General features: G+C 45.5%; 1 protein-coding gene across 4 annotated transcripts in view; it reads left to right on the plus strand.

Moving 5' to 3' along the window:
• The window catches only part of TBXAS1 (thromboxane A synthase 1), a 173,175-nt gene that overhangs the window by 68,746 nt on the left and 78,182 nt on the right, over positions 1 to 26,247 (plus strand). For 3 of the 4 annotated variants that reach the window (XM_061414885.1, XM_061414882.1, XM_061414883.1), the window contains exons 4-5: positions 10,359 to 10,455; positions 22,303 to 22,419. In XM_061414885.1, the coding sequence (XP_061270869.1) occupies positions 10,359 to 10,455; positions 22,303 to 22,419 (214 nt within the window). The remainder of the gene's footprint in view (positions 1 to 10,358; positions 10,456 to 22,302; positions 22,420 to 26,247) is intronic. The other variant, XM_061414884.1, reaches the window with a different exon arrangement.

A 26,247-nucleotide genomic window follows, 5' to 3' on the forward strand; every position in this document is an offset into this window, starting at 1 on the left:
TGCGCTAAGGCACCCAAAGGTGCCATAGATAATTCACAGGGGCTTCCTGGGATATCTTCAATGTTCATGGTGAACACAGCGACATCTGTGGGTCATGATGAGAACTACTTTCAGGGCAATATGTGCATTCTTTTTTTCAAATGTTTGCTTAGTTGTTAGAACATGTGTTGTTGTTGCTGTTCAGTCACTCAGTTGTGTCCCACTCTTTGCGACCCCGTGGACCTCAGCATGCCAGGCTTCCCTGTCCTTCACCATCTCCTGGAGTTTGCTCAAACTCATGTCCTTTGAGTCAATAAAGCCATCCAACCATCTCATCCTCTGCCATCCCCTTCTCCTTCTGCCCTCTATCTTTCCCAGCATCAGGGTCTTTTCCAATGTCAGCTCTTTGAATCAGGTGGCCAAAGTATTGGAGTTTCAGCTTCAGCATGAGTCCTTCCAATGAATATTCAGGGTTGATTTCCTTTAGGATTGACTGGTTTGATCTCTTTGCTGTTCAAGGGGGTCTCAAGAGTCTTCTCTAGCACCACAGTTTGAAAATCAATTCTTTGGTGCTCAGCTTTCTTTATGGTCCAACTCTCACATCCATACATGACTACTGGAAAAACCATAGCTTTGACTATACAGACCTTTGTTGGCAAAGTGATGTCTCTGCTTTTTAATACACTGTCTAAGTTTGTCATAGCTTTCCTCCCAAAGAGCAAGCATCTATTAATTTCATGGCTTCAGTCACCATCCACAGTGATTTTTGAGCCCAAGAAAATAAAATCTGTCACTGTTTCCACTTTTTCTCCTTCTGTTTGCCATACAGTGAAGGGACAGGATGCCATGATCTTCATTTTTTTAATGCTGTTTGAAGCCAGCTTTTTTACTCTCCTTGGTGGAAGAGGAGTGGGACAAGGAGAGAGTTCCTACAGGGTTCCTAATTGCAGTTAAGAAGCTTGGACTTTTTTGCTTCAAACATTGGAAAGTCATAAGACGTTTGCTGGTAGTGGGACAGCACGGTCAGTTTCTGTTTCACAAAGGTAGACTTGGCCTTGATGGGGCTGTTGGTCTGGGACCAGCAATCCGTATAGGGAGCTACTTCAGTGTCCTAGTGAGAGAGATGGGCCTGGGCTTGGGGGCTTAAGAGGTTGGGCCTAGATACAGCCTGCTCCACTAACATTACAGAACTCCTATAATACATTCAACCCTGTAATACAAATGTTAGACCTCAATGTTAGAAAAAGACCAGATCCTTGCATTTAAACCACTCACAACCAAGTAAAAATGTAGCCAAGAAAAGAGCTACAGTTAGTGGAGTACTGCTAGAAGTTAACCTGGCAAGATAGAAAGAGAAGACTGATCCCGGGAGGCAGGGGACCAGCATGTGCAAAGGCCCCCGTGGATGTGAGAGGTGATGGAGCGTGTCAGGAAGAAAGGTTGATCATTGGTGCTGGCTCTCGAGTGGTGGGCAATAGGGAGGGATGAGGCCAGAAGCAAGGCAGGGGCCGGGCTGTGAAGGATGTTTGCACAATGCGCTCAGGACTCCCAAAGTCTTTCGTGGAGACGAACCACTGAAGGAGCTACAATCAGATTGGCTTTTTTTTTTTTTTTTTTTGACCGCAAGAGGCACACAGCATTTTAAGTTCCCTGACTGGGGATCGAACCCAAGTCCCCTGCAGTGGAAACACAGTCTTAACCCCTGGACCACCAGGCAAATCCCCAGACTTGCCTTTTACAAAGCCCTGGTGGATAAACAGAATCAGGGCCCATGTGCAGATAAGTAGCTGGTCAGGAAGACAAGTCAGAGGGGTGGAGGCATACATCTGAGTGCAAGGTCCAATGTCCAGCTGGGAGGCGAAGAACCAGAGAGTCCACCAGCATCTGAGGGCAGGAGAGGAGAGCCGATCCGGCTCCAAGTATTGCAGAGAGGGAAAAGGCTGACTCAGTCCTTGTGGCTCCGAGGGGCTCTGTGAGGTCAGGGTCCGCCCCTGGGCACCAGCACCCCAAGGCTTCCCTGGGCAGGTAACGCATACCCTGATCTGAGCGGTAGGAAGTAGCCAGAAGAAAGCAGCTTCCGACTCCAGGGATTTATGTCTGTCACTGGCTCCTCAAGAAAAGCGGCCCCAGCAACTTGAGTGGGCTCCGCCTCTCTGCTAACTCAAGCCTGCCTTGTTCTAATGACAGATTCAGGTTGCTAATGAGAAAGGGCAGGATGCTCCGCTGAGCCAAGCTGGGAAGGAGCCGCAGGACTGTGAGGCCATGGTTTCTCTGCAGGACTGTGGGCCGCCCAGCCCGCCCGGGGCCCACTCCCAGCCTTGGATGCCTACTTAGCTCCCTTGGAACATTTTAGAGACTGATCACTCACGTGGGATCTCTAGCACTCAACGCCCACCCTTCCCCACTGAGCTGCCCACCACCTTCTCATCCACAGTCCGGGTCAGAGGTCAGACTGAAGGCCAGGACGACAGTTACCCTATTAGCCTCCTCAACCTGCTGGGACGTGGCCCTGACACCGAGGCAAGGAGTCATCTGATGCTCACTGTTTAGCAGTCGTCAGATGCTACAGGCCTGCATCTTTGGAAAAGACCCTGATGCTGGGAAAGATTGAGGGCCTGAGGAGAGGGGACGACAGAGGATAAGATGGTTGGATGGCATCACTGACTCAAGGGGACATGAGTTTGAGCAAATTCAGGGAGATGGTGAAGGACAGGGAAGCCGGGCAGGCTGCCGTCCATGGGGTCACAGAGAGTTGGACACGACTGAGCGACTGAACACCAACAAAAGAGGCCCCCATCAGTTCTTCAGTCTCTACCTGGAAACCTGAAGTCTCCGGAAGCACATTCAGGTTCTTTGTGCTAAAGCAAGGGAAGGGGGTGGCATGTCACCTGACCTCCCGGGGACACTTCTCACCCAGCTTCTTCACTCCCTACAAAGTGACACCAGCAATCACCCAACCCACCCCCCATGAGCAGGGGCCTTCACACCTGATTGAGAGGTTATCATGGCCAGCATTTGCCTAAAACCTTACTACAGACAAAGCATTCTCTTGTTTCTCATCTGACCCTCATAACAGCCTCTTTATCCAGGAAATTGGCTCAGGAAGGTTGTGGTTTGCTCAAGGTGACACAGCTGTTAAATCACAAGGACATGGCCTTGAACCTGAGTTCTGACAGCTGCACCACTGCCAACGCCCTCCTCAGCTCTTGACAAGACAAACCTCTTTTTTTTTTTTTCTTATTACAAAAGCACTCACTGAAAACTAGTGGAACATTAAAGAGATTTGTTTGTTATTCAGTCGCTAAGTCACGTCAGACTCTTTTCGTGACCCCACGGACTGTAGCCCACCAGGCTCCTCTGTCCATGGGATCCTCCAGCTAAGAAAACTGGAGTGGGTTGCCATGCCCTCCTCCAGGGGATCTTCCTGACTCAGGGACTGATCCTATGTTTCCTGCATTGGCCGGCAGATTCTTTATCACTGCACCACCTGAGAAGCCCCTATTAAAGATACACAATGTGAAAAGTAAAAGTCCTCATGATACGCACCGTTAGCTAATGCATCTTCCTCCAGAGTTTTTTCAGGAATACTGTTAACATACGTGAGCCTGGTGCCTGACAGTTTGTGCTCAATACGTGCTTGTTGAACGAGCTAACCATCAAATGGACTATTATTTATTTCCACAACTGTATGTATTATTTCCCAATGTGCTTTGCCATTCAGCTGTTGACTTAGACATCTTTTCATACTGATGCTTGTAGGTACCTCCAGATCAACCACCCTTTATAGCTCAGCCACCCTAGCAGGGGCAGGCCTTCTAGAACAGAGCCAGGCAGCCCACAGGCTAAAAGCAGCACTCCACCAGGCCTCTATTCCCAGAAGACAATTGTGAATGATTTTGATTGAACCAACTGGTCAGTTTTTAAAAAAAAAATAAGAAAACAACTAGTTAAACAAGTCAAACAAGTATTATTTTTGTCTGCACAATACTTCACTGATTTGCCTAAATTTTCTTTTCCACCAGGTGCTTCAGAGTTGAGTAAGAACATTCTTATGTGCCTAAATAAGTATAAATGAGTAACTGGCTAAGAATTTTTTGCCCCCTAAAGTGATGATCCATACGTTTCAATTAGAAGGGAGCAAGAAGTTACCTTGGGCTGGGGTGGAGGGTTGTTTCTGGGCCATTAAACAAGAAGCTGCTCTGACTTTCCACCTTTAAAAGACACAGTCTGCACAGCTAGAAGTCTGGCTGTTCACACACCTGCTCGGCCTGGGGAAGAAGTGTCACTGGTATAGACGATGGCGAGGTCATGGCCATCGTCTTGACATCATCATCGTCGTCATCATCATCATGACGGCTCTGGAGCCGTCAGATTGGGATCAAATCCCTATCTTGGGCAATTACTTAACATCGCTAACATCTCTTAACATCTCTTGCCAGTTTTCTATTCTGACAAGTGGGTATAGTAACTACCCCGTCCATTTCCTATGAGGATTAAATTAAATCCTACAGGCAGTGCACTCAGAACATGGCTGGTAGTAGTAAGCACTCAATAAACACTGACAATTGTGCTTATCAAAGATTCTGAGAAGGGTCTTCAAGTCATTCAAATACTTCACTGATTCCACTGTTAACAGGATGTGTTTTCAAGCCCTATAGTTGTTCAATTGCTAGGTCATGTCCGACCCTTCACAGCCTCATGAACTTTAGCATGTCAGGCTTCTCTGTCTTTTACCATCTGCTGGAGTTTGCTCAAACTAATTTCCATTGAATCAGTGATGCCATCCAACCATCTCATTCTGTCATCCCCTTCTCCTCCTGCCTTCAATCCTTCCCAGCATCAGGATCTTTTCCAGTGAGTTGGCTCTTCACATCAGGTGGCCAAAGGATTGGAGCGTCAGCCTCAGCATCAGTCCTTCCAATGAATATTCAGGGTTGATTTCCTTTAGGACTGACTGGTTTGATCTCTATGCCCTATAGAAAGTAGACTTAAAATTCAAAGACCATTATTTAACTTCCTTTTTAACTCATAAGAACTACAGGATTTAAAGCAGAGTAAACTGCTGAGATTGTGTGGTTTTACTCCCACGTTTCAGGGGCAAGGAAGCTGAAATGCAGAATTTCTGGAGTCCACCTATAAGGCTTGTATGCGTAAGCAGCGGAGCTGGGTGATCCTGGATCCTGACTCATGGCCCTAGGGCATGTGGCTTTGCAGTATTCCACCCCCTCAGGGCTTCTTGTTGGCTCAGATGGTAAAGAATCTGCCTGCAATGCAGGACACCCAGGTTCGATCCCTAGATTGAGAAGATCCCTGGAGAAGGGACTGGCTACCCACTCCAGTATCCTTGCCTGGAGAATCCCATGGACAGAGGAGCCTGGTGGGATATATTCCAAGAGGTCACAGAGAGTCAGATATGACTTTCACCCCACCTCAGGAGGCAGTAACATGTGGCCATACATTCATACCAGTGTACAAAACTGAAATCAGACCCTCTTTTATTTATTTATTTATCTATTTGTCTTTGTTGGGTCTTAGTTGTGACAATGGCACCCCACTCCAGTACTCTTGCCTGGAGAATCCCATGGATGGAGGAGCCTGGTAGGCTGCAGCCCATGGGGTCGTGAAGAGTCGGACATGACTGAGCGACTTCACTTTCATTTTTCACTTTCCTGCATTGGAGAAGGAAATGGCAACCCACTCCAGTGTTCTTGCCTGGAGAATCCCAGGGATGGGAGAGCCTGGTGGCCTGCCGTCTATGGGGTTGCACAGAGTCGGACACGACTGAAGCGACTTAGCAGCAGCAGCAGCAGCAGTTGTGACATGCAGGATCTTCACTGAGGCACGCGGACCAGAGCATGGGGGCTCAGTAGTTGCAGTTCATGGGCTTAGTTGCCCCAAAGTATGTGGGATCTTAGTTCCTTACCAAGGATCAAATGCATGTCCCCTGCATCGGAAGGCAGATTCTTAACTGCTGGACCACCGGGGAAGCCTCTGAGATCAGAGCCTCTTGGGAAAGTATGTTTTGAGAGGCAGAATGGCATTAGGTATTCACAAGATTGAAAAGGAAAAGGAATACCTTGCAATATTTAGGACTTCTGGATTACAAATGATAGAAACCCAGCTCAAACACACTTAAAAGTGCAAGCTAATTTAAGCTTGAAAGATGCAAGGAACACTGCAGGAAGCATACCTTGACCTGGAGTTTGTGCCAACATGTGGTACAAAGATGGCCACTGACTGTTCTGGGTTCATATATTCCTACTTAAGCACGTTCAGGAGAAAAGCAGAGCTTTCCTCAAGCAGCCTCCAAGTATACACTTACACATACACCCAGTGAAGGATTCTGACTGGTCCTGACTCAGTCATGCACCCACCCGGTGGACCAGTCACTGTTGTCAAGGAGATGAGATACCATAATCAGCCATGCCTGATGGTGAGTCCACCCCCGTGACCAGAAGGGCAGGCTCTGTCATCGACAGCTCCTCCAGAACTGGTGGAATGGGGGAGGGTGCTTCCTAAAGGAGGGCTGGGCAGACAAAAACAGGTCAGCCACCCAGACATCCAAAAGGAAAAACAAGCTTCCCTTAAATGTTTCTCTGATCAAGATCTTTCCAGGAGCTCCTCAAGCTACAGATGAGTGTTAGTATAAATATAAATCCATAAGATTACACAATTTACATGTAAAATGGGGCCAGTTTTCTCACGAGGTTCATAAACCAGCTCTGAAGCAATTCTAAAGAAATGGTGACAAAATTGTTTTTAGCATTAGCAACATTACTAGAAAAAAGCTCAAAGGCTCCCAACGTGCTCACTTGGAAGGACAACTTTCATTTGAATGTAGAAGTATTATTTTGGGTTTTTTTTCTTTGAAAATCCAGATTATATGGACATAAGTTTGAGTAGGCTCCATGAGTTGGTGATGGACAGGGAAGCCTGGCATGCTGCAGTCCATGGGGTGGCAGTCAGACACGACTGAGCAACTGAACTGACTGATGTAAAATTATTTTGGTAATAACTAAATCAATACAAATGAATCGTTACCAAAATACGTGTGCATCTCAATGTAAATGCTTTCCTTTTAGAACTAAGAGTTTAGGGAAATGAGAATCACAGCGTGAGCTTTAGTTACATCTAAAGCAGTGTATACCTATGGCTGATTTATGTTCAGGTTTGACAGAAAACAACAAAATTCTGTAAAGCAATTATCCTTCAATTAAAAAATTTTTTTAAAAAAGCAGGGTTTTTAACATGGGGTTTGTGGGTCCCCCAGTCTGGTTACTGTCAATCAATTGTCAGTACTGGTTACTGGAGAGCTTATTAAAGTTAGAAGGGACTGGGTCCCATCCCAGAGATGCTGGTCAAGAGGTCAGGCATCACTACTTTTTGAATGCTTAGCCAGTGCTTTGACCAGTCCTTGAGGCTGAAACCATTGCCATAGAATAGCATTTCTTGAATTGTGGGAGTAGTCTTTTACATCAGAATCCAGAGAGCCTGTTCAGATGCAGATTTCTGGGCGCCTCCCAGCCTACTAGATCTGCTCTGGGGAGGAGCAGAGCTGTGGCTATAGTTTAAGTGCCCAAGTGACTTTTGAACATTTGATTTTTTTTTGAGATAATTATAGATTTACAGGAAGTTACAAAAAGAAATGTACAAAAAGATCCTGTATACCCTTGACCCTGTTTCCTCCAATGGTTACCTCTTGCATAACTACAGTACATTATCAAAACCAGGAAATTAACATTGATACACTCCATAATGGGCTTCCCAGGTGGCTCACTGGGTAAAGAATCAGCCTGCAATGCAAGAGACGCAGGTTCAATCCCTGGGTCGGGAAGATTCCCTGGAGGAGGGCATGGTAACCCACTCCAGTATCCTTGCCTGGAGAATCCCAAGGATGAGGGAGGCTGGCAGGCTACAGTCCATAGGATCGCAGAGTTGGACACGACTGAAGCAACTGAGCACATACAGCATGATCCATAACACTTATTCAAATTTTATCAGACTTTCAAGCCTTCGTGTGTGTGTGTGTGTGTGTGTGTGTGTGTGTGTGTGTGTATGTAGAATCCTCTGAAGTTTTATCAGATGTGTAGGTTTGTGTAATCACTACTGTACATTAAGATACAAAACCAGTCACCACAAGACTCTCCTGTGCTGCCTTTTACAGTCACACAACCCCATCACAACCCCCGCATCCCTAGAGTTTAGAATCTACTCATCTCTTTTCCTTTAGAAACAACTAATCTCACTGCTGTTTCAAAAACATACAAATGAAATCATATAATATGTAACCTTCCTAGATTGGCTTTTTTCATTTCAGGTGTCAAAGAATCCCTCAAATTTCATTTTAAAATGCTGTGAATGGGAAATGTCTTAGGGAAATGTCCACAGTTTTTACCAGATTCTCAAAAATTCTATGACATGCCTCATAAAGTTTATAAAAGCATTGGTTCATGGTTTTATTGGGTTATTTCTGGTCTTCTTGGCTAAAATCAATAATAAAAAAAAAAAAAACTAGTGAATATTTTTTCTTCTACCACATCTGTTGAATTCCTGTGTCCCAAAGATTTCTCTAACAGTTTGGGAAATATGATCACTCAGATGAATATTTCTGAGTGCCTGACATGTGCTAGACAAATATTATTTTTTCCCTAGTTAGTAAGAAGGGGAAGAGTTAAAACATTAAGGACACTTTTAGTTTATGAAAAGCTCTAAGTAACTAAGAAATCAGAGCAAACTTTGAAGCTTTCATGCCATGTGACTTGAACTGCTGTGCTCTTTACTGCTCTGAACTGGATATGCCAGTGATCAAATAACATCCTGAAGAATAATCCTATACACTGAAAACATGGCATTATGCAGTGGGGCTACCTGTCATCACTCTGGTTGGCTTTATACAGGAGGAGCCTGGTAGGCTGCAGTCCATGGGGTCACTAGAGTCGGACACGACTGAGTGACTTCACTTTCACTTTTCACTTTCATGCATTGGAGAAGGAAATGGCAACCCACTCCAGTGTTCTTGCCTGGAGAATCCCAGGGACGGGAAGCCTGATGGGCTTTTGTCTATGGGGTCGCACAGGGTCGGACACGACTGAAGTGACTTAGCAGCAGCAGCAGCAGCAGCAGTCAAGCGCTCATAGCTCCTCCAGGTATGCTTGTCCCTGGGCAATTGTCGAACTGATTCCTCTGCTTGCCACACCCTCACTCCCCTTTGCCACCCACCTATCTGGACTAATTCTTGCCCTTCCTTTGAAACTCACTTTAGGAAGTACCACCTCTAGGAAGGCTTCATCCTCTCTTCTCCAGGCTTTCATTGGGCTGTGCCCAATGTCACCCAAGCTTGCCAGATGTCACAGTGCATGGTGATTACTTAATTGCTACTGCCACCAGGCTCTGAGACCCTTGACGGCTATGACGGGGTCTTGGATGCTTTTATGCCCCCCTGAACTTCAATAAATAGCAAGATCTATTTAATAAATAAACAACAGTATGTCCTTAAACAGCTTCCCGTTGGCATTCACCACTGCTGACTGCCTGACTTTCCTCCATTTCTTTTTTTTTTCTAAGATTTTTTTGATGTGGATCATTTTCAAAATCTTTATTGAATTTGTTACAATATTGCTTCTGTTTGATGTTTTGGGGTTTTGGCCCCGAGGCTTGTGTGATCTTAGCCTCCCCAACAAGGGATTGAACTCGTATCCCCTGCACTGGAAGGCTAAGCCGTAACCACTGGACCACTAGGGGAGTCCCTCTGTGTCTTCGTCAGCGTCATAGCATCTCTTAAGCGCCTTCACGTGGAGGTATATAGACCCAGCTGTTCAGTCTTTCCCCAGCAGGCTTCATCATCCCTGGATTCTCACAAAGGTTTGCCAATACACTTTAGGCTTTTTCCCAAGGATCAGTATATACAAGTCGCTGATCTTCTCTTGCTAGAATGCTTGTCTCCCCAATTTTGGAAAATAGGGACAACACTGACCTGTACCATTTTCCTTCTTGGTCTTACTACTGGATCCTATAAATTCTTTATTATTGTGTTTAAACTTACAGATCTGTCTTTCCCATCAAGGGGGTGAGTTTCCTGGGGCTAAACACTGTCTCTTATTCATCCCAGAGTCTCCAGGGACTGGTACCAGGTGGGATTCCATAAATGTTTGTGGAATGAAGTTTGGTGTTAGGTCATCAGAGCTCTGCTGTTCCTCATGCTTAGCACATGCATTTCCTCATCTTCTCCACACCTTTACTCCCTATTTATCCTTGATCCCTGATTCTAAGCCACTGAGAATTCTTTATGGAAAGGAGAAGAGAGCAGATAAATACAACATTTATCATTTTAAAGTAATTTTAAGTTAAACATTTTAAAGTAATTCTCTTCTTCCTCCCAGGTACTATCTTGGTCGTCTGATGTTTATTGTTATCTCTGAGCCAGACATGATTGAGCAGGTGTTGGTTGAGAAGTTCAGTAACTTTACCAACAGAATGGTATGTAATTTTCTTTCTGCATATGGATGGAGGGGGAATCCTTCTAAGATGCAAGGACCACACGTCACATCTAACAGGGACGTGATTGGGCCTCTTACAGGGTTTAGATCAGTTCAACTCAAAACTGAGCTCCCCAGTGAATTCGAGTTTTCAAAAGAGATGGACTGTTGCAAAAGAATAGCGTTTACATTTAAAAAATGCTTCAAGAAAGCGAAAGCTCAAGAGAAGTGGTAGCTGATAAAAATGCTGAAACCGGGAGGGTTTTTAAAGCTGTGTTCAAAGCTAGAGGAATCCAGAGAGCATAGGTCAAGCGTTTGAGGAAGACCAAGGAAGGTTAATAAATATCAGAGGGAAAGTAACGTTTCAAGACTCCTGTGCTTACATCTTTCCCAGAGAGTATCAATGTCTTAAGATTGGAAAAGGAAGACAAGTAACATGATGAGGGAAATTCATCCCCAAGTAACAAGTCTCTAACCCACTAAAGGAGGTATATATTCCATCTTTTTTTTTTTTTGCGAAGTACATATCCTACTCTTTGTCTTTGATGAGAAAGCCCAAAGAATGGAAGAGATGACAGAAAATGGCACAGGTCAGGGCTGTCCATATTTTCAAAAAACGAGGAGATAAGGATTCTTATCAACAGCCTTCATGCTGATTTTCGGAAAATAGTCTAAAGTGAATGAATAAACAGTTGCTTGTGAGAATTTAGAGAATCTCTATGTGCCAATCTTTTTTTTTTTTTTTTTTGTCAAATTAAACTCATCTTCCATCCTTATAGGAATAGTATTCACTTATAGGAATGTATTCATTCCTTTACATTCTTATAGGAATATATTCACTCTTTTGTTGGTTATTTTACCAACCTTTGCACACTTGTGATATATACCAGGCACTGCCTAGGTACCGATTAGAAAGAGATAGAAAACTCAGTATTGTCCTCGAGGAGCTCATAGTCTAATGACAGAGGCAGAGAGGAAGGAAACCAGGATAATATAGAATGGTGAGCATGGAAAACACTGCTCCACCCAGAATGGGAAAAGGGAAAGGCTTATCAGAGGTGAAGTGGCTGAGACTGTCTTCTTAAAGAAATTAGCAGTGCCCGCCTGCGTTCTGTACTGGTTGAGCTGTCCAGAGTGTTTATTTGCATTAAATTTCACAGAAACTTATGAGACTGGTACAGTTATCATCTGTATTTTACTGACAAAGAAATAAGACCCAGGTTATAGGAGGAAGACTAATAGAACCCATGTGCCGTCTCCCAATCCAAGTCCAGGGCTTTTCCTACTGCCACTACTGTTAACAGCTGCCTAGGTGATGTTTCTGGATTGTCAAGGTTTCACGCAGTAATTGGTTACTTGCCCCAAACACACTCACCTTCCAGTCCCAGAGCATCATGTCCAATTGCTATTAACAAGAGAATCCCCCACCTTTCCTACCCCTGTCCCAACCCTGGGTATTCTTCCAGGCTCTCCTCAAATTCTTTCTCCCCCATAAAACCTTCCCTACTTCAACTCTCATTTACTATTCCCCCTCTCTTAACTCTAACAGCATTGATCATCTGCATCAGTGGTACCCAACCTTTTTGGCACTGGGGGCTGGTTTCATGAAGGATAATTTTTTCAACAGGCTTGGTGTGGGGAATAGTTTCAGAATGATTCAAGCACATCACACTTATTGTGCACTTTATTTCTATTATTATTACATCAGCTCCACCTCAGATCATCAGGCATTAGATCCCAGAGGTTGGGCACCCCTGAACCACGTCACTCCCATTATTTTCACGGTCACTCCCACTGTGCCTTTGACTATTTGCTGTAAATGAATGCATGACTTTCACCCTAACTTGATTAACTTTAAGCTTATCCTTCTTTTTTATACCCCAGGGCCCAACCACATAATGACTCCTCAGTATCCAATATACCCTTGTTCAAACTGAATTGACTCTCCATCAACTTAACATTCTCCCCAGATGATTGAGGTAGTACTTGGAGATTCAATATATACTCTTCCTCTTGTAAGTCATTCACAAACATGTGAGAAGATCCATCAAGGATTAGATCTCTAGGAAATCCCAATGTTTATAGTTTTCCATCTGGGAATATACCTACTTATCTTCAGCTTAGTTTATGGTCTTTAAGCCAATCCCATATTCATGATAAAAACAATCCTTAGTGACTCAATTTCTAGAAGACCATCTTTAGAGTGGGATTTTCTCATAGGTTTTGAAAGTCAAATTAAATTGGGCTCTGCGGTTACCTCTTATCCATATGCTTATGTATCTGCTCAAAGAACTCAAGGAGATTAGTGAGGCGTGATTTCTTCTTCCTGACACCATGCTGCCTCCCCTCTAATAAGCCATGTTCACTTGAGTGTTCAGTGATTCAGCTTTATTACACATTCATTCAGTAAACACTAAATGCTTACTCCATGCAAGCCTCTACCAAATGGTCCCTCGTGATACAGAAAAGACCTCCGCATTATTAGTTTGATGCATTAAGTGAAAAGGAACTTACATAATGCATGGTTTTATGTTCCAACTCTGAGAACCCGTCTCTGCTCACAATCCAGGCTTGACTTATGTGTACACATGACAGCCTGGTGGAGAGTGGCGGGGATGGGTTCACCTTTGAACTTGGATGTCGGCTGTAGGCATCCCATGAGGGACTAAATAGGACACATTTGGCTAGAGGTGGGGTGCCACCATGGGGAACTCCCTGACATAAGTCAGTACTGAGCATATATTTGAATTAAAAAAACTGTTTAATGATACGTTTTTTTTCCAGCTTAAGAACACGGGGCTGAACAAACTCTATGGGTTGAACCCAGGTTGGCAGCTAGTATTTCGAGTTTTCCAATTCACATTTTCAAGGCACTCAGTGGAATGCAACTGCTCTCTCCTGTTTTCCAAATGGACCCCTTGGGCCTCTCTTACGCTTTCAGCACTTCCTCAAGTTGCTTCCGGTTGGGTGCAACCACACTTTATCGTTAAACCCCAATCATTCTCTTTAACATATACAGAACCTCAGTTTCCCCAGCACTTCCGGTCTTGGTTATTTTTATGCAGATATTTTTACTTAGCTCCTTGTGGCTATCAGGTACGTGGTGAAGCCAGGAGGGCAGCTCTTTTCTTTTTTTTTTTTTTTTAATCTGCAGAAACTGGAGCTGGGTCCATGTGACTCAGCAGAAATGGTCTTACCAGTAGTAGACCATTTCATTCCTGGCTTGTCAGGAAGGCTCAGGGTTGGGAAGCTGTGGGAAGGGTGATACGAGGACAGGGGTGGGGGTCTTTGGCCCACGTGAGGTGGGTCTAGCTGGATGCAGATCCAGACTGGAGGAGCTTAACCACTAAAGCTACCACCTGGAGCTCTTGAGTTCTGGTCTGACCTGGCAAGCAGGTCAGGCAGCAGGCGTGCCCATTGCCCAGTTTTGTTATGTGTTTGTGGAGTGGACTGGAAGGTGGTGGTGGTCACACGTGTGTGGGGTGGGGGTGCCAACCCTCAGGTCCTCGCAGGCAACTTGGGGTCAACCATCCAGACACAGGTCCAGCCACACTGTTAACTCACATGTAAAACTACATGATGGAGTTGGTGAGTGGTTTTATCCAGGACCATAAAACCTGCTTCTGAGATGGCACTAGGGTAAAGAACCCACCTACCAATGCAGGAGACAAAAGAGATGTGGGTTTGATCCCTGGGTCGGGAAGATCCCCTGGAGGAGGGCATGGCAACCCACCCCAGTATATTTGCCTGGGAAATCCCGTGGACAAAGGAGCCTGTTGGACTATGGTCCATAGGTTCACAAAGATTCGGACACCACTGAGTGACTTAGTACTTAGCACGCACATAAACCCCGGGCCTGATTCCCCGGAGGCAGCCCCTTCAAGGCTACCTTTGCCGTCTCACTGCAAGGACACTGGAGTCTTAGAATGAGTTCGTGTGAAGCCACAAAGCCCCTGGCACCAGCAAAGAGTGCCAAAGTTCTGAGGCAAATGCGTCACTGCAGACCTTTATAACCCACTGCATCTGTAGTCAGGCCCCGTCCCAGGAGCAGGAGCGTGTGGCTGGTTGCAGAGCTCAAGAGCGAGGCAAACTCCACCCAGCACTCCAGGTGGGTCAGGCCACCTGAGCTGGGCCCCCAGGGACCAGCCTGCTGCCACTCACAGAGGACGAAAGAGCCTCGGCCAGCTAGCCCCAAACATGTCCCCTCCACCTGCAGCCAGCACCTCTCTGCTGACAGCTTTGGAATCTTCACTCATCTAGAGTTTCTGGGCCTCTTTCTTTTAAATAAAACATTGAGTCAGAGAAAACATTCTGGTTTTCAAGTGGGTGCAGGAAGATTTAAGTTGTGAGGATGGTTTTGGTCCATAACAGGGAAGCTCTCATCACCAAGTCAAACACTGACTACTTTTTTCAGCTTTGCATTTCTCAAGAAGTGTCAGTTCACATGATGGATCCATAGCTCTGGGGACCATTCTTGCTTAAAGCCTAAACAGACTGCATAGAACCAGAAGCACAGGTGTGTGACCTAATTTGCCTGGCCCCTGTCCGTTTTGAGGCAGTTCTCATTGGGTTTTTAATATATAATTGAATTTATTTATTTTTAATTGAAGGATAATTGCTTTACAACCAACCAATTGTATTGGTTTCTGTCAAACATCAACATGAATCAGCCATAGGTGTACATATGTCCCCTCCCTCTTGAGCCTTCCTCCCACCTCCCTCCTCTCATTGGGTTTTTTGCTTTGTTAATATTTATTTATTTGACTGTGTTGGGTCTTAGTTGTGTCATGAGGGATCTTTCATTTCAGGGCACAATCTCAGTACTTGTGGTCCATGGGCTTAGTTGCCCCTTGGCATGTGGCATCTTCGTTCCTCACCAGGGATCGAACCTGAGTCCCCAGCATTGGAAGGTGGATTCTTAACCACTGGACCACCAGGAAGTCCCAGGTCTTATTGTTTTATGTGAAACATCGTACCGTGCACAGGAAACCCTGCATCCTGAGCCAAGCGCGTCTCCTCCCGGGCTGCCCCACCCACAGGAAGCCCCCATGGGAGTGGCCACAGTGGGATGCCTGCAACCTGCAGGTCTCTCCTCTCACCAGCTTTTCCCATTTCTAAAAAAGCCAAAGCTGGGGAATTGCACTTGATGATCTCAAACATCTTGCAGGGCCCCGGGTGTTCCGTGAAGCCTCAGTAACGTAGTAGCAGTGCCAAGAGGTATTGACTGAACCCTCAGCTGTTCTAACAGTGCCTTGCAGAGCTTTTCTAAACTTCAAAATCTTGTTGAAAATAATTTTATATTTCTGTCTTACTAAACCTTTGGTTCACTAGGAAGCCATCTTTAAATTTTTAAAAGAGAAATAAGTAAAATCTTAGATTCATATCTTCCCTCTCTGACTTTTGTGGTGGCAGAAGTAAAAACAAATGTGTAGGGACTTCCCTGGTGGTCCAGTGGTTAAGAACCCACCTTCCAATGCAGGGGACATGGGTTCAGTCCCTGGTCAGGGAACTGCGATCCCACATGCTGTGGGGCAACTTAAGCCTGTGCATCGAAGACCCAGAGCAACCGAAAAATTTAAAAATGTGTAAACTAGGAGATTAATAGCTAGAATTCTGGGAAGAGACCAGGAAATAAGCCATAGAAGTAATTCTGGTCTCTCAGTGGTTGTGTTCCTGAACTTTCCTAGGCAGGGCTGCCATAACCCAGTTCTTGTCTTTGTTCAAATTAGAAGACTCCCCACCCTCTCACCTTTCATTGGCTGGTGCTGAGTTGGCAGACGGAGCCCAAGTTGGGGTAAGCCCCACTTGTCCCCTGAACCTTAAATAAAATGTCCTGGGTCCCCTTGAGCCCTGGACATGCCACATCCCTTACTTGGAGGCCATGCTTTTGGTCTGGTCATAGTCTGAAGCTGAGAGAAGGAAGACGGTGTGATGTTCATGACCATCTTCTACTGGCAAAGAGTGAAGGGACAAAAATTGTCTTGTGGAGATGCAACACTTTAAATACTTCAAAACACCAAAATAAACACCTGCTCAGTTGGCTCAATTGCTCAGTCTTTGTACAGCCAGATAGCAGTAGTCATATGTTGAAAATAGTGTATGTTCTCACGCCTAGGATTGTGGGTTCCCCAGGTGACAGAATCCTAGGGTTTTCATTGACTGTAATAGACTGAGGGGCAGGGCACAGTGTTTCACACCCCTGGGGGTAGGAGAAAGATGGGCAGTAACCCTCTGCATCCTTATCTGTGCGAGGTTGTGTGAGGAAGACTATAACCACAGACCTGGCCTTTCTGCGATCATGGCATCCTTTCTGATAGCAATATTTCTGCAGCCTCCTTGACATACTTAACACCAAGCAAATCAGCAACACTCTCAGCCTGACCACTGAAGTAGGACAGCATCTCTTGAGTCTTTAAATCACCTTGCTCTGTTTACCTGCTGCCTGCAGCTCCGTGTGGTCATGTGAGAACTGTGGACTGCCCTGCCAGGATATCACAGAGCTGATACAGGCCTTTCGTCAACTCTCTGGCATATTCCAGGACATAAGAAAACTATTTTTGGCTATGGCTTTATATCCCATTATGCCTTTTTCATGGTAACACACGTGCCCATTTACAGCAAATGTGCATTGCATGCATTTTGCAGCACTCTGGGAAGATCTGGTAGTTCTTATGTGGCTCCACTGGGCCAGTGGAGAAACACTGGTTTGGCCCGTGATAAATCACCCAATGCACGCTTCTTCACTTCATGTGAGCACAGAATGCAGAGGAATCGGCTTGAATAATCTGCTCCTCAGGATTGTTTGATTCTTCAGTGTTTGAAGTTTATGCTTAGCTGGTCTGAGTTAGACTCTATTTTAGAGTCTTAACTGAGGAACTTCCTTGGTGGTCCATTGATTAAGAATCTGCCTTCCAAAGCAGGAAACCCAGGTTTGATCCCCGGTCAGGGAACTAGGATTCCACATGCCGAGGGGCAACTAAGCCCGAGCACCACAACTACTGAGCCCACGTGCTTTGGAGCCCATCTCCACAGCTAGAGAAAGCCCACACGCCCAGTGGAGACCCAGAGCAGCCACAACATTTTTTTTTTTAAAGATCTTAATTGAAAAGACAGACACCTTCAACTGTCTGAGGGAAATTTAGCAAGGGAGCCATGAGGCCACTGCTGAACCACGCTGCTTGTCAGGACAGTTTCCTAACTATTATCCCCAAACTAATGAAATAATGTGAAAAGCACTTTGACTCTTATGAGATGCACAGTATTGGTTATAAACCACCCCATTTCCATCTCCAAATCAGCTGTGAGCTCTTTGAGGACAAGGGTTCCATTCTTTGAATCAATAGTTTCAGAGCCACCACGGCACTGGCACATATTAATAGTAGGTTCTCAATAAATGTGTGCAGCTTGGCAGCATGGTAACCAACACGATTTCAGCTGAGGGTGAGGATGTCTCTCAGGTTCAGGGTTAGAGTAGGGTTTTCAAATGTTTCTGACTGTGACCTCCGGTAAGAAATGTATTTCACGTCAGGACACAACACTGAACGCTTTCTCTCTCACATACACACACTCACATACTCTCTCCAACATTCTCGCAGACACACCCATAAATATCCCGATCTTGAACAAAAATTCGGCAACAAAACCCTTCCCCTCGCTTCACAAAATGTCCCTCTAACATTTTCTACTCTGCCCCATTCCTTGTTTCTCTCTCTTTTCTTTTCAATGCTGGTTGCCATCCACAACATTCATTCATGACCGGTTACGGCCTGCAGTCCGGAAGCCCCTGACCAGAGTCTGAGTGGAGCCTGGTTCCCTTGGACCTCCCTTCTTCAGCTGGGTCTCCCCTTCCTGCCTCAGCACTCACAGTCTGGCCCCATCAGTTTTACCAGTCTCATTCCTGCAGGGCAAGCCCCCTGTGCCTTTCAAAGGCCTCGCTCAGTACATCTAATCAGTGATTATGTGTAGACAGGGCTGGGGGAGGGGGATGGATGGGGAGTTATTTGTGACAGGGGTGTGGAGTTTCAGTTATGCAGGATGAAGTTCTGGGGATGGATGGGGCGATGGTTCCACAACAATGTGAATGTCTTTAATACCACTGAACTGTCCACTTAAAAATGGTTAAGATGGTAAATGTTACATTATGTGTATTTTGCCACAACTAAAAAATACATGTATTATATGTGTGTGTGTGTGTGTGTAAACAAGCAAACTGGCTTCCCTGGTGGCTCAGACAGTAAAGAATCTGCCTGCAGTGAAGGAGAGCCAGGTTCTATCCCTGGGTGGGGAAGATCCCTTGGAGAAGCGAATGGCTACTCACTCCAGTATTCTTGTCTGGAGAATCCCATGGACAGAGGAGCCTGGTGGGCTATAGTCCATGGGGTTGCAGAATCAGACGCAACTGAGCAACTTGCACTTTGAAACAAACTAACTTTAAAATAGCTGAAGTGGTTTAGAGAAGGAACTTATGGTTCCCAGGGGGAAAGGATGGGAGGAAGGGGGATAGTTAGGGAGTTTGGGAAGGTCGTGTACACACTGCTATATTTTAGATGGATAAGCAACAAGGACCTACTGGATAGCACCTGGAACTCTGCTCAATGTCATGTGGCAGCCTGATGGGAGGGGAGTTTGGGAGAGAATGGACACATGTATATGTTTAAACTATATTTGGTGTGGTCATCAGGAGGTTAAGTCCTTGAGGTTGAGAAAGTTCTTAAAAGTCATTTTTAAGACTTTTAAGACAACCCCCTCTACCCGGTGTGACCCTGTGGACTGTAGCCTGTCAGGATCCTCCATCCATGGGATTTTCCAGGCAAGAATACTAGAGTGGGTTGCCATTTCCTCCTCCAGGGGATCTTCCTGACCCAGGGATCGAACCCAAGTCTCCTGCATTGCAGGCAGACTCTTTACTGTCTGAGCCAGCAGGGAAGCCCATATTTTAAATGGATAACCAACAAGGACCTACTGTATAGCACCAGGAACTCTGCTCAAGGTCATGTGGCAGCCTGGATAGGAGGGGAGTTTGGGGAAGAATGGATACATGTATACCTTTAAACTATATATATCTGGTGTGGTCATCTGGAGGTTAAGTCCTCAGGGCTGAGAGAGTTCTTAAAAGTCATTTATACTTCCCGCTCCACCCTGGCCACTCAAACCTCCCATGCAGAATTTCCAAGAAGTAGGATACAGTCTCCAGTAACAGGGCTCACCACTCAAGGCAGGTTATTTTTATCTTTGAACCTTCTGACTTTGTTGGGAAGTTCTTTAGATGAGCTGGAATTTTCCCCACAGCTCCCACTATTGACCCCAATTCTATCACCCAGGGTCAAAAAACAAGCCAAGTTTCCTCTTCCATGTAATATACATTCAAGAAATAGCTTTTGAGCACAGATTAAGGGCCATGATCTGATCTCCCAAGCTTTCCAGCTATTCATTCCTAGATCTGTCAGCTTGTCCCCTCACCATCCAACCACTCTTCTGGAATGACCAATTGGCTGTTTCCCTCTTCCATATCATATCTAGAAATGAAACCATTACTCTAACCAATGCCCCTGAAATCCTCCATCAATGAAGGAAGAATTCTAATAGAAACTGTAGGCCCAGGGGACAGTATTGTCGTGGCAGGCGGATAAGGGAGACCAATGCTGACATATTGCATGGGGACTGGATTTCCCCTCTAAGCGCAAGATAAAAATTTTCATGGAGACAATCCTTAGGTCTGAAGGACAGACACGAAATCCAATCAGCCTTGGCTCATCTCCAATTTACCCTGTTTCATCAGAACCCCATAAACCACCACCCAACTTTCCTCGAAGTGAAATGCTGTATCACATGTAGCATAGCACAGGACTGGCATTTGCCAACATATAAATACACATAATGTACAATTTTCTCCTTTGACTCTGGAACCTAAACAAATGGGTTATGTTCTAAAAATTCCATAAAACCACAATTCTGTATAGTGACCACGGTACTCCTAAAGAATTTTATTCTAAATATAGAGAGGTATTCCTCTGCAGAAAAATATCCCAGCAACTTGGTTCTATTTAATAACATATAATTAAGTTCCTCCAGATACTTTGCAGTTATGTTTTATAGCTTATTTTGAGTGTTCATATTTTATCAGAAAATTATAATTTTCTTCTAAATAGGAGTTCTTACAAGGCTTTTGAGTTATGGTGGCTGGCTTCATGTTTCAACTATAATTAAAATAGTGAAAAGAAATAGCAAAACCGTACATCACATGTGTGGTTCTGAAGAAAGCTTGGTCCTCCGGTCCCCCTACTTCCCCTCACCCTGCAGCCCTAGGGCTAGGGGTGCTCTTAACAGCTGTGGAGGCCCCCTAGTTTTGACCACTTGGTCAGAGTGGCTGGTTTTAGGAAGGAAGAAAATGGCGTGGGAAGAAGGGATGATGAGAAGGGATTTCCCTGGTGGTCCAGTGATTAAGAATCCACTGTGCAATGCAAGGGATATGGGTTCGATCCCTGATCGGGGAACTAGGATCCCACATGCTATGGAGCATCTAAGCCAGCACACCACAACTAGAGAATTCGTGCACTGCAACTAAGACTGGACACAGCCAAATAAATAAAATACATATATATAAATATATATATTTTTTTTTTTTTTAAGGGATGAGAAGACCTCATTCTTGGCATGCTTCCAGATTCAGCAGGACTATCTCCTCCTCAGAGAAGCCTTCCTGGCCATTTAATCCCCTATCATTTTCTCACCTTGCTGCCCCCACTCCATTCCCTTGATAAGGGGCTTCCCTGGTAGCTCAGTTGGTAAAGAATCCACCTGCAATGCAGGAAACCCTGGTTCGATTCCCTGGTTCGATTCCTGGGTCAGGAAGATCCCTGGAGAAGGGATAGGCTACCGACTCCAGTATTCTCGGGCTTCCCTGGTGAACAGATGGTAAAGAATCCACCAGCAATATGGGAGACCTGGGTTGGAAAGATCCCCTGGAAGAGGGCAAGGCAACCCACTCCAGAATTCGCCTGGAGAAACCCCATGGACAGAGGAGCCTGGTGGGCTACAGTCCATGGGGTCACAAAGAGTTGGACACGACTGAGCAACTAAGGACATCACCCCCTTCATAACATATCCTTTCCCTTGAACTATAATGATAGCTATCTGTTGGTTTAGGAGCCATCTGCTTCCCCACTAGACTACCAACTCGGTGAGAGTCAATGCAATGTCTTCCTTATTTAGCACTGTAGAGGCAACTTCTCACATAGACATTCAACAAACATTTGCTGAATGAGAACAATGAATGAATGAATGAGGGAAAGCACACACAAGCATGGTGACAGGCCCTCTCTTGGAAGCAGCTCCATTGACACATGCTTCTTAAGGACTCTCTTTCTTCCCTTCCCCTCTCCCACCCACATTCCAAGGACCCAGACATCTGGCCCAACCTAACCAATCTAGCCACATAAAACCCCTTGCCACATAGTTCAGACATGACACTCAATCCCAGGAAAGACCAGCCCACCTCCAAGAAGCCTGCTGCTGGGTCTTCAGGGAGTGTTCACTCAGGAAGGGGCTACGGAACACACAGAAGCCACTGAGTTGTCTAGGGTGATGACCACAGAGTAACGAGGTAGAACGGGGCCAGAGGAGCCTCCCCGTCTGCTCAGAGGAGCCTCCCTGTCTGCTCCCAGGGGGCCTCAGCTATGGATCTTGAGATCACTGTCCATGAGACTTTATATTCCTCATACTCTTGCAAGAGAAATCTAAATGTTGGTCATGGGTGACTTTAACCAGAGTGTTTATTGTGGACTCTGTGACCACCGAGCTGGCTTGGGCATCCTGGAGTCCTAACTCTCTGCTTGTCTCTTTCCAAAAGGCAACGGGTTTGGAGCCCAAACCAGTGGCCGACAGTGTCCTGTTCTTACGTGACAAAAGATGGGAAGAGGTCAGAAGTGTCCTGACTGTGGCTTTCAGTCCTGAAAAACTGAGTGAGGTAAGACACAAGAAATGCAGAGTATCTTCTGTAAGGAGCAGGTTTCCTCTCTACAGATTGTCAGGAGAGGGGGTTCACTTTGCATCACTTGTCCAATGTCCTGCCCGCTGTGCCCTTCAATCCTGTTATCCAGAAAGCTCATGAAACTGTCCTGGAGAGTCCTCCCTTTCTCCAACCTATCACAGCCCCAGTTGCCATGAATCTGTAGTGAGTCAGCACGCACACAGGGCTCTCCTGCTGAGTCCCAAGCTCTGGCCAGGGCACTTTGAGGGCACCCAGGAGAAAACTGGAGGGGCTCTCCCCAGACTTTCCTGTATAACAGATCACCTGGAGAGCTTGTTAAAATGCAGATTCTGATTCAGTAGGTCTGGGGTGAACCCTGAGATTCTGCATCTCTAACAAGCTACCCGGTGATGTAGATGCTTCTGAACAGCGAACCACACTTTACATGTTGTTGTTCAGTCTCTCAGTCATGTCCATCTCTTTGCAACCCCACTCACTGCAGCTCACCAGGGTTCCCTGTCCTTCACCATCTCCCAGAGTTAGCTCAAACTCATGTCCTTTGAGTCGATGATGTCATCCAACCATCTCATCCTCTGTTGTCCCCTTCTCCTGTCTTCAGTCTTTATATAGTAAGGAACTAGAGAACATCCTGAAACAAAGGAGAGCTTTGAGTCAAGTCTGAAATAGGGAAGAAATGGCCAGGGATTATTAGGGAGGGGTATGAGAATGGCCTTGGCAGACCTCCAGGCAGCCAGGCACACCCAGGCTAATCTTCATGGCCAAGTCAGAGGGAAGAGTCTCATTTACAAGATGCTATTAAACCCGGGGCTCCCTCCTTCCCCCAACCAGGCATCCACCCTTCCCTACCAGTTGTACAAATAAAACCTACTGTTTGTCCTGCTTCCAGGCCAAGTACTGTCACTTGATCCTCACTGAAGGCACCTCAACTGCTGGTCTGACTTTGATGTCTATTCTGAATTCTGCAACAGCTCAGGACTGAGTCCTTGAGCCCTTCTGAAGAGAAATGGCTAAGGGGCTGCTATGGTTTTTCCAGTAGTCTTGTATGGATGTGAGAGTTGGACCATAATAAAGGCTAATCAGTGAAGAATTGATGCTTTCAAACAGTGGTGTTGGAGAAGACTCTTGAGTATCCCTTGAAGGAGATCAAACCAGTCAATCCTAAAGGAATCAACTCTGAATATTCATTGGAAGGACTGATGCTGAAGCTGAAGCTCCAGCACTTTGGCCACCTGATATGAAGGGCTGATTTATTGGAAAAGACCCAGATGCTGAAAAAGATTGAAGGCAGGAAGAGAAGGGGATGACAGAGGATGAGATGATTGGACGGCATCACTGACTCAATGGACATGAATTTGAGCAAGCTCCAGGAGATGGTGAAGGACAGGGAAGCCTGGCATGCTGCAGGCCACCAGGTCACAATTAGTCAGACACAACTGAGCAACTGAACACCAATGGAAGCTCACATCCCCTGGAGAAAGATATGGCAACCCACTCCAGTATCTTGCCTGGAGAAGTCCATGGGCAGAGGAGACTGGCAGGCTATAGTCCATAGGGTCGCAAAGAGTTGGACACCATCAGAGCAACTAACACTTTAACTTTCGCTTCAAAGCTTACACGTGCCAGACAACACTAAGGGTTCCCGCTTGTTTCAGAGAGAAACCTCCTTTCTCTCTGGTAAAGCTGTTTGAAAAATGAACTCTGCCTTCAGGGAGTGTGGGCTTGCTAATGCTTCACTGTGAGGGGGCACCAACAGCCTAGCCCGGCAGAAGGGCGTGGACCCCGTCCCCCAAGAGCAGGCCCGCGCATGCTCAGTGCCTCCTTTCCGCGCCAGGGCCTGATATGGGAGGGCGTGTAGAGCTGGAGTGGGTATGCAGTCATGTCACCTGGGGAGCTCTGCAAGCTATTGCTGTCTGGGCCCCACATGGAGACGAAATTGGTTTGGTTTGGAATGCAGCCTGGTTTTGAGGGGACTTTACAGCTCCCCAGGCAATTCTGATGTAAAGCTGGAATTGGGAACCACCGCTGGTAGAGAAATTCCCCACAAGGAAATATGAGAAGGGGATTGTCCTTCTACAGGTGGAGCCCAGAGCCCTGCTCCACAGTCAGCTGTGTTATATAGACTGAGGATTCATGTGAGAATTAGTTTGAAGGAAGGGCCTGCTTCTTTAAAAAGCTGTAAAGCATTATCTGGATCACCTTTCTTACACCCGGTCACAATGTTGAGTTAACCAGAAGGAGGGGAGGGAGGAGCAGAGTTAGGTAAACCATGGGCTCACATCAGGAGCTCAAACAGGTTGTGACGTCACACTTCCTTATTTGTGAGTCAACAATGACTGTAGATGCAGAAAGAATCTCATCATTCCTTAAAAAAAAAAGAAATTGATGAAGGGTATCTGATTTTTTTCTAAGTAAGAAAAAAAGATTTTGTTTATTTTTGACAGTTTTGTGCCCTGTTTCTTTGAAGGAACAAAAGAAAAAAGAGGGGCTTCTTTGGTGGTCCAGTGGCTAAGCCTTCGACTTCCAATTTGCAGGGGGTGTGGGTTCATCCCTGTTTGGGGAGCTCAGATCTCATATGCCTTGGGGCCAAAAATACCAAAACATAAAACAGAAGCAATATTGTAACAAATTCAATAAAGAAGTTTTAAAAATGGTCCATATAAAAGAAATGATAAGACCCTTATCAGGGTCTCGATTTCTTTAACATTTTACAGGGTGCACTCTAGAAACTGATACAGTGTCATTGCCCAAACAAATTTAGTGCTCCTGGGATCCAATGCATTTTCTCCTTTTGGTTCAGAAATCAAATTCTTAGTGCCTGAATTAGCTGCAGAAAACAGAGTTCCTCTAAGAGGTTCGTAGCACTAAGATGTCTAGGAGAAAGGGGCTGGTAAGAAATAAGAGGGAGGGTGAGGAGAGTGGAGGAAAGAGAGAGGGGGAAGAAATTTCATAGATTCCCTAGGTTTTGCTTCAGATCTATCTCATTGTTTAACATAATCTACAAGTAAACTTAAAGCTCCATTGGAAATCATCTTTCTACTCAATACAGTTCCGTTTAGGTTCCTGGGTTTCAATCGAAAGGATGCTGTTTCCGGGCAGAGGGAGTCACCTTTGTCCTCACCTGTGGAGAGTTTAGACCTGGTGACTTTAAGGTTTCTGGGTGACATCTAAGGCAGAAGTTGGCAGCACATCTTGAGCTCAGGAGAGAAAGGTAGGAAAGATGGGCCACGGGGATATAAATATACAGTGTAAGGAATAAGACCAATAATACTGTAATAACTTCATATGAGGACAGATGGTTACTAGACGTAGGATAGTCATCATTTCATAATGAATGTGAAAGTCACATCAGCATGTAGTACACCTGAAGCTAACATAATATTGTATGTCAACTATATTTCAATTTTTAAAAAGAAAAGTAAGTTTAAAAAAAAGACAGAAAACCCAGACATGGGTGAGGTCACCCCATGTGTACAGAGAATGAGAAGAGAGTCGCAGGGAGAACCATAAATAAGTGAGGGGCAGAGGAGAGATCTGTTAATGCAAAGATGACTTGGGAAGAACAGCTTGACATCGAAGTCTAGGAGAGTGTGGATGGGAAAATGTTTTTCGAGGAGGAAGCAGCAGCCAAAGGTGTTAAATGCTGCTTAAACAGAAAGAAACACGAGGACTAATAAGCACGTGACAAAGATAATATTTTTCGAATGTTAAACCAATGTCTGCGTGCTTCATGCTCCATAAACTGTGTCCTGGATTTTCTCTCCCCCACTGAATCTTTGCTTCAGAAGTAGGTGGCAGGTGCATTCT

This window comes from Bos javanicus, chromosome 4 (assembly GCF_032452875.1).
Source record: "Bos javanicus breed banteng chromosome 4, ARS-OSU_banteng_1.0, whole genome shotgun sequence".
NCBI lineage: Eukaryota > Metazoa > Chordata > Mammalia > Artiodactyla > Bovidae > Bos > Bos javanicus.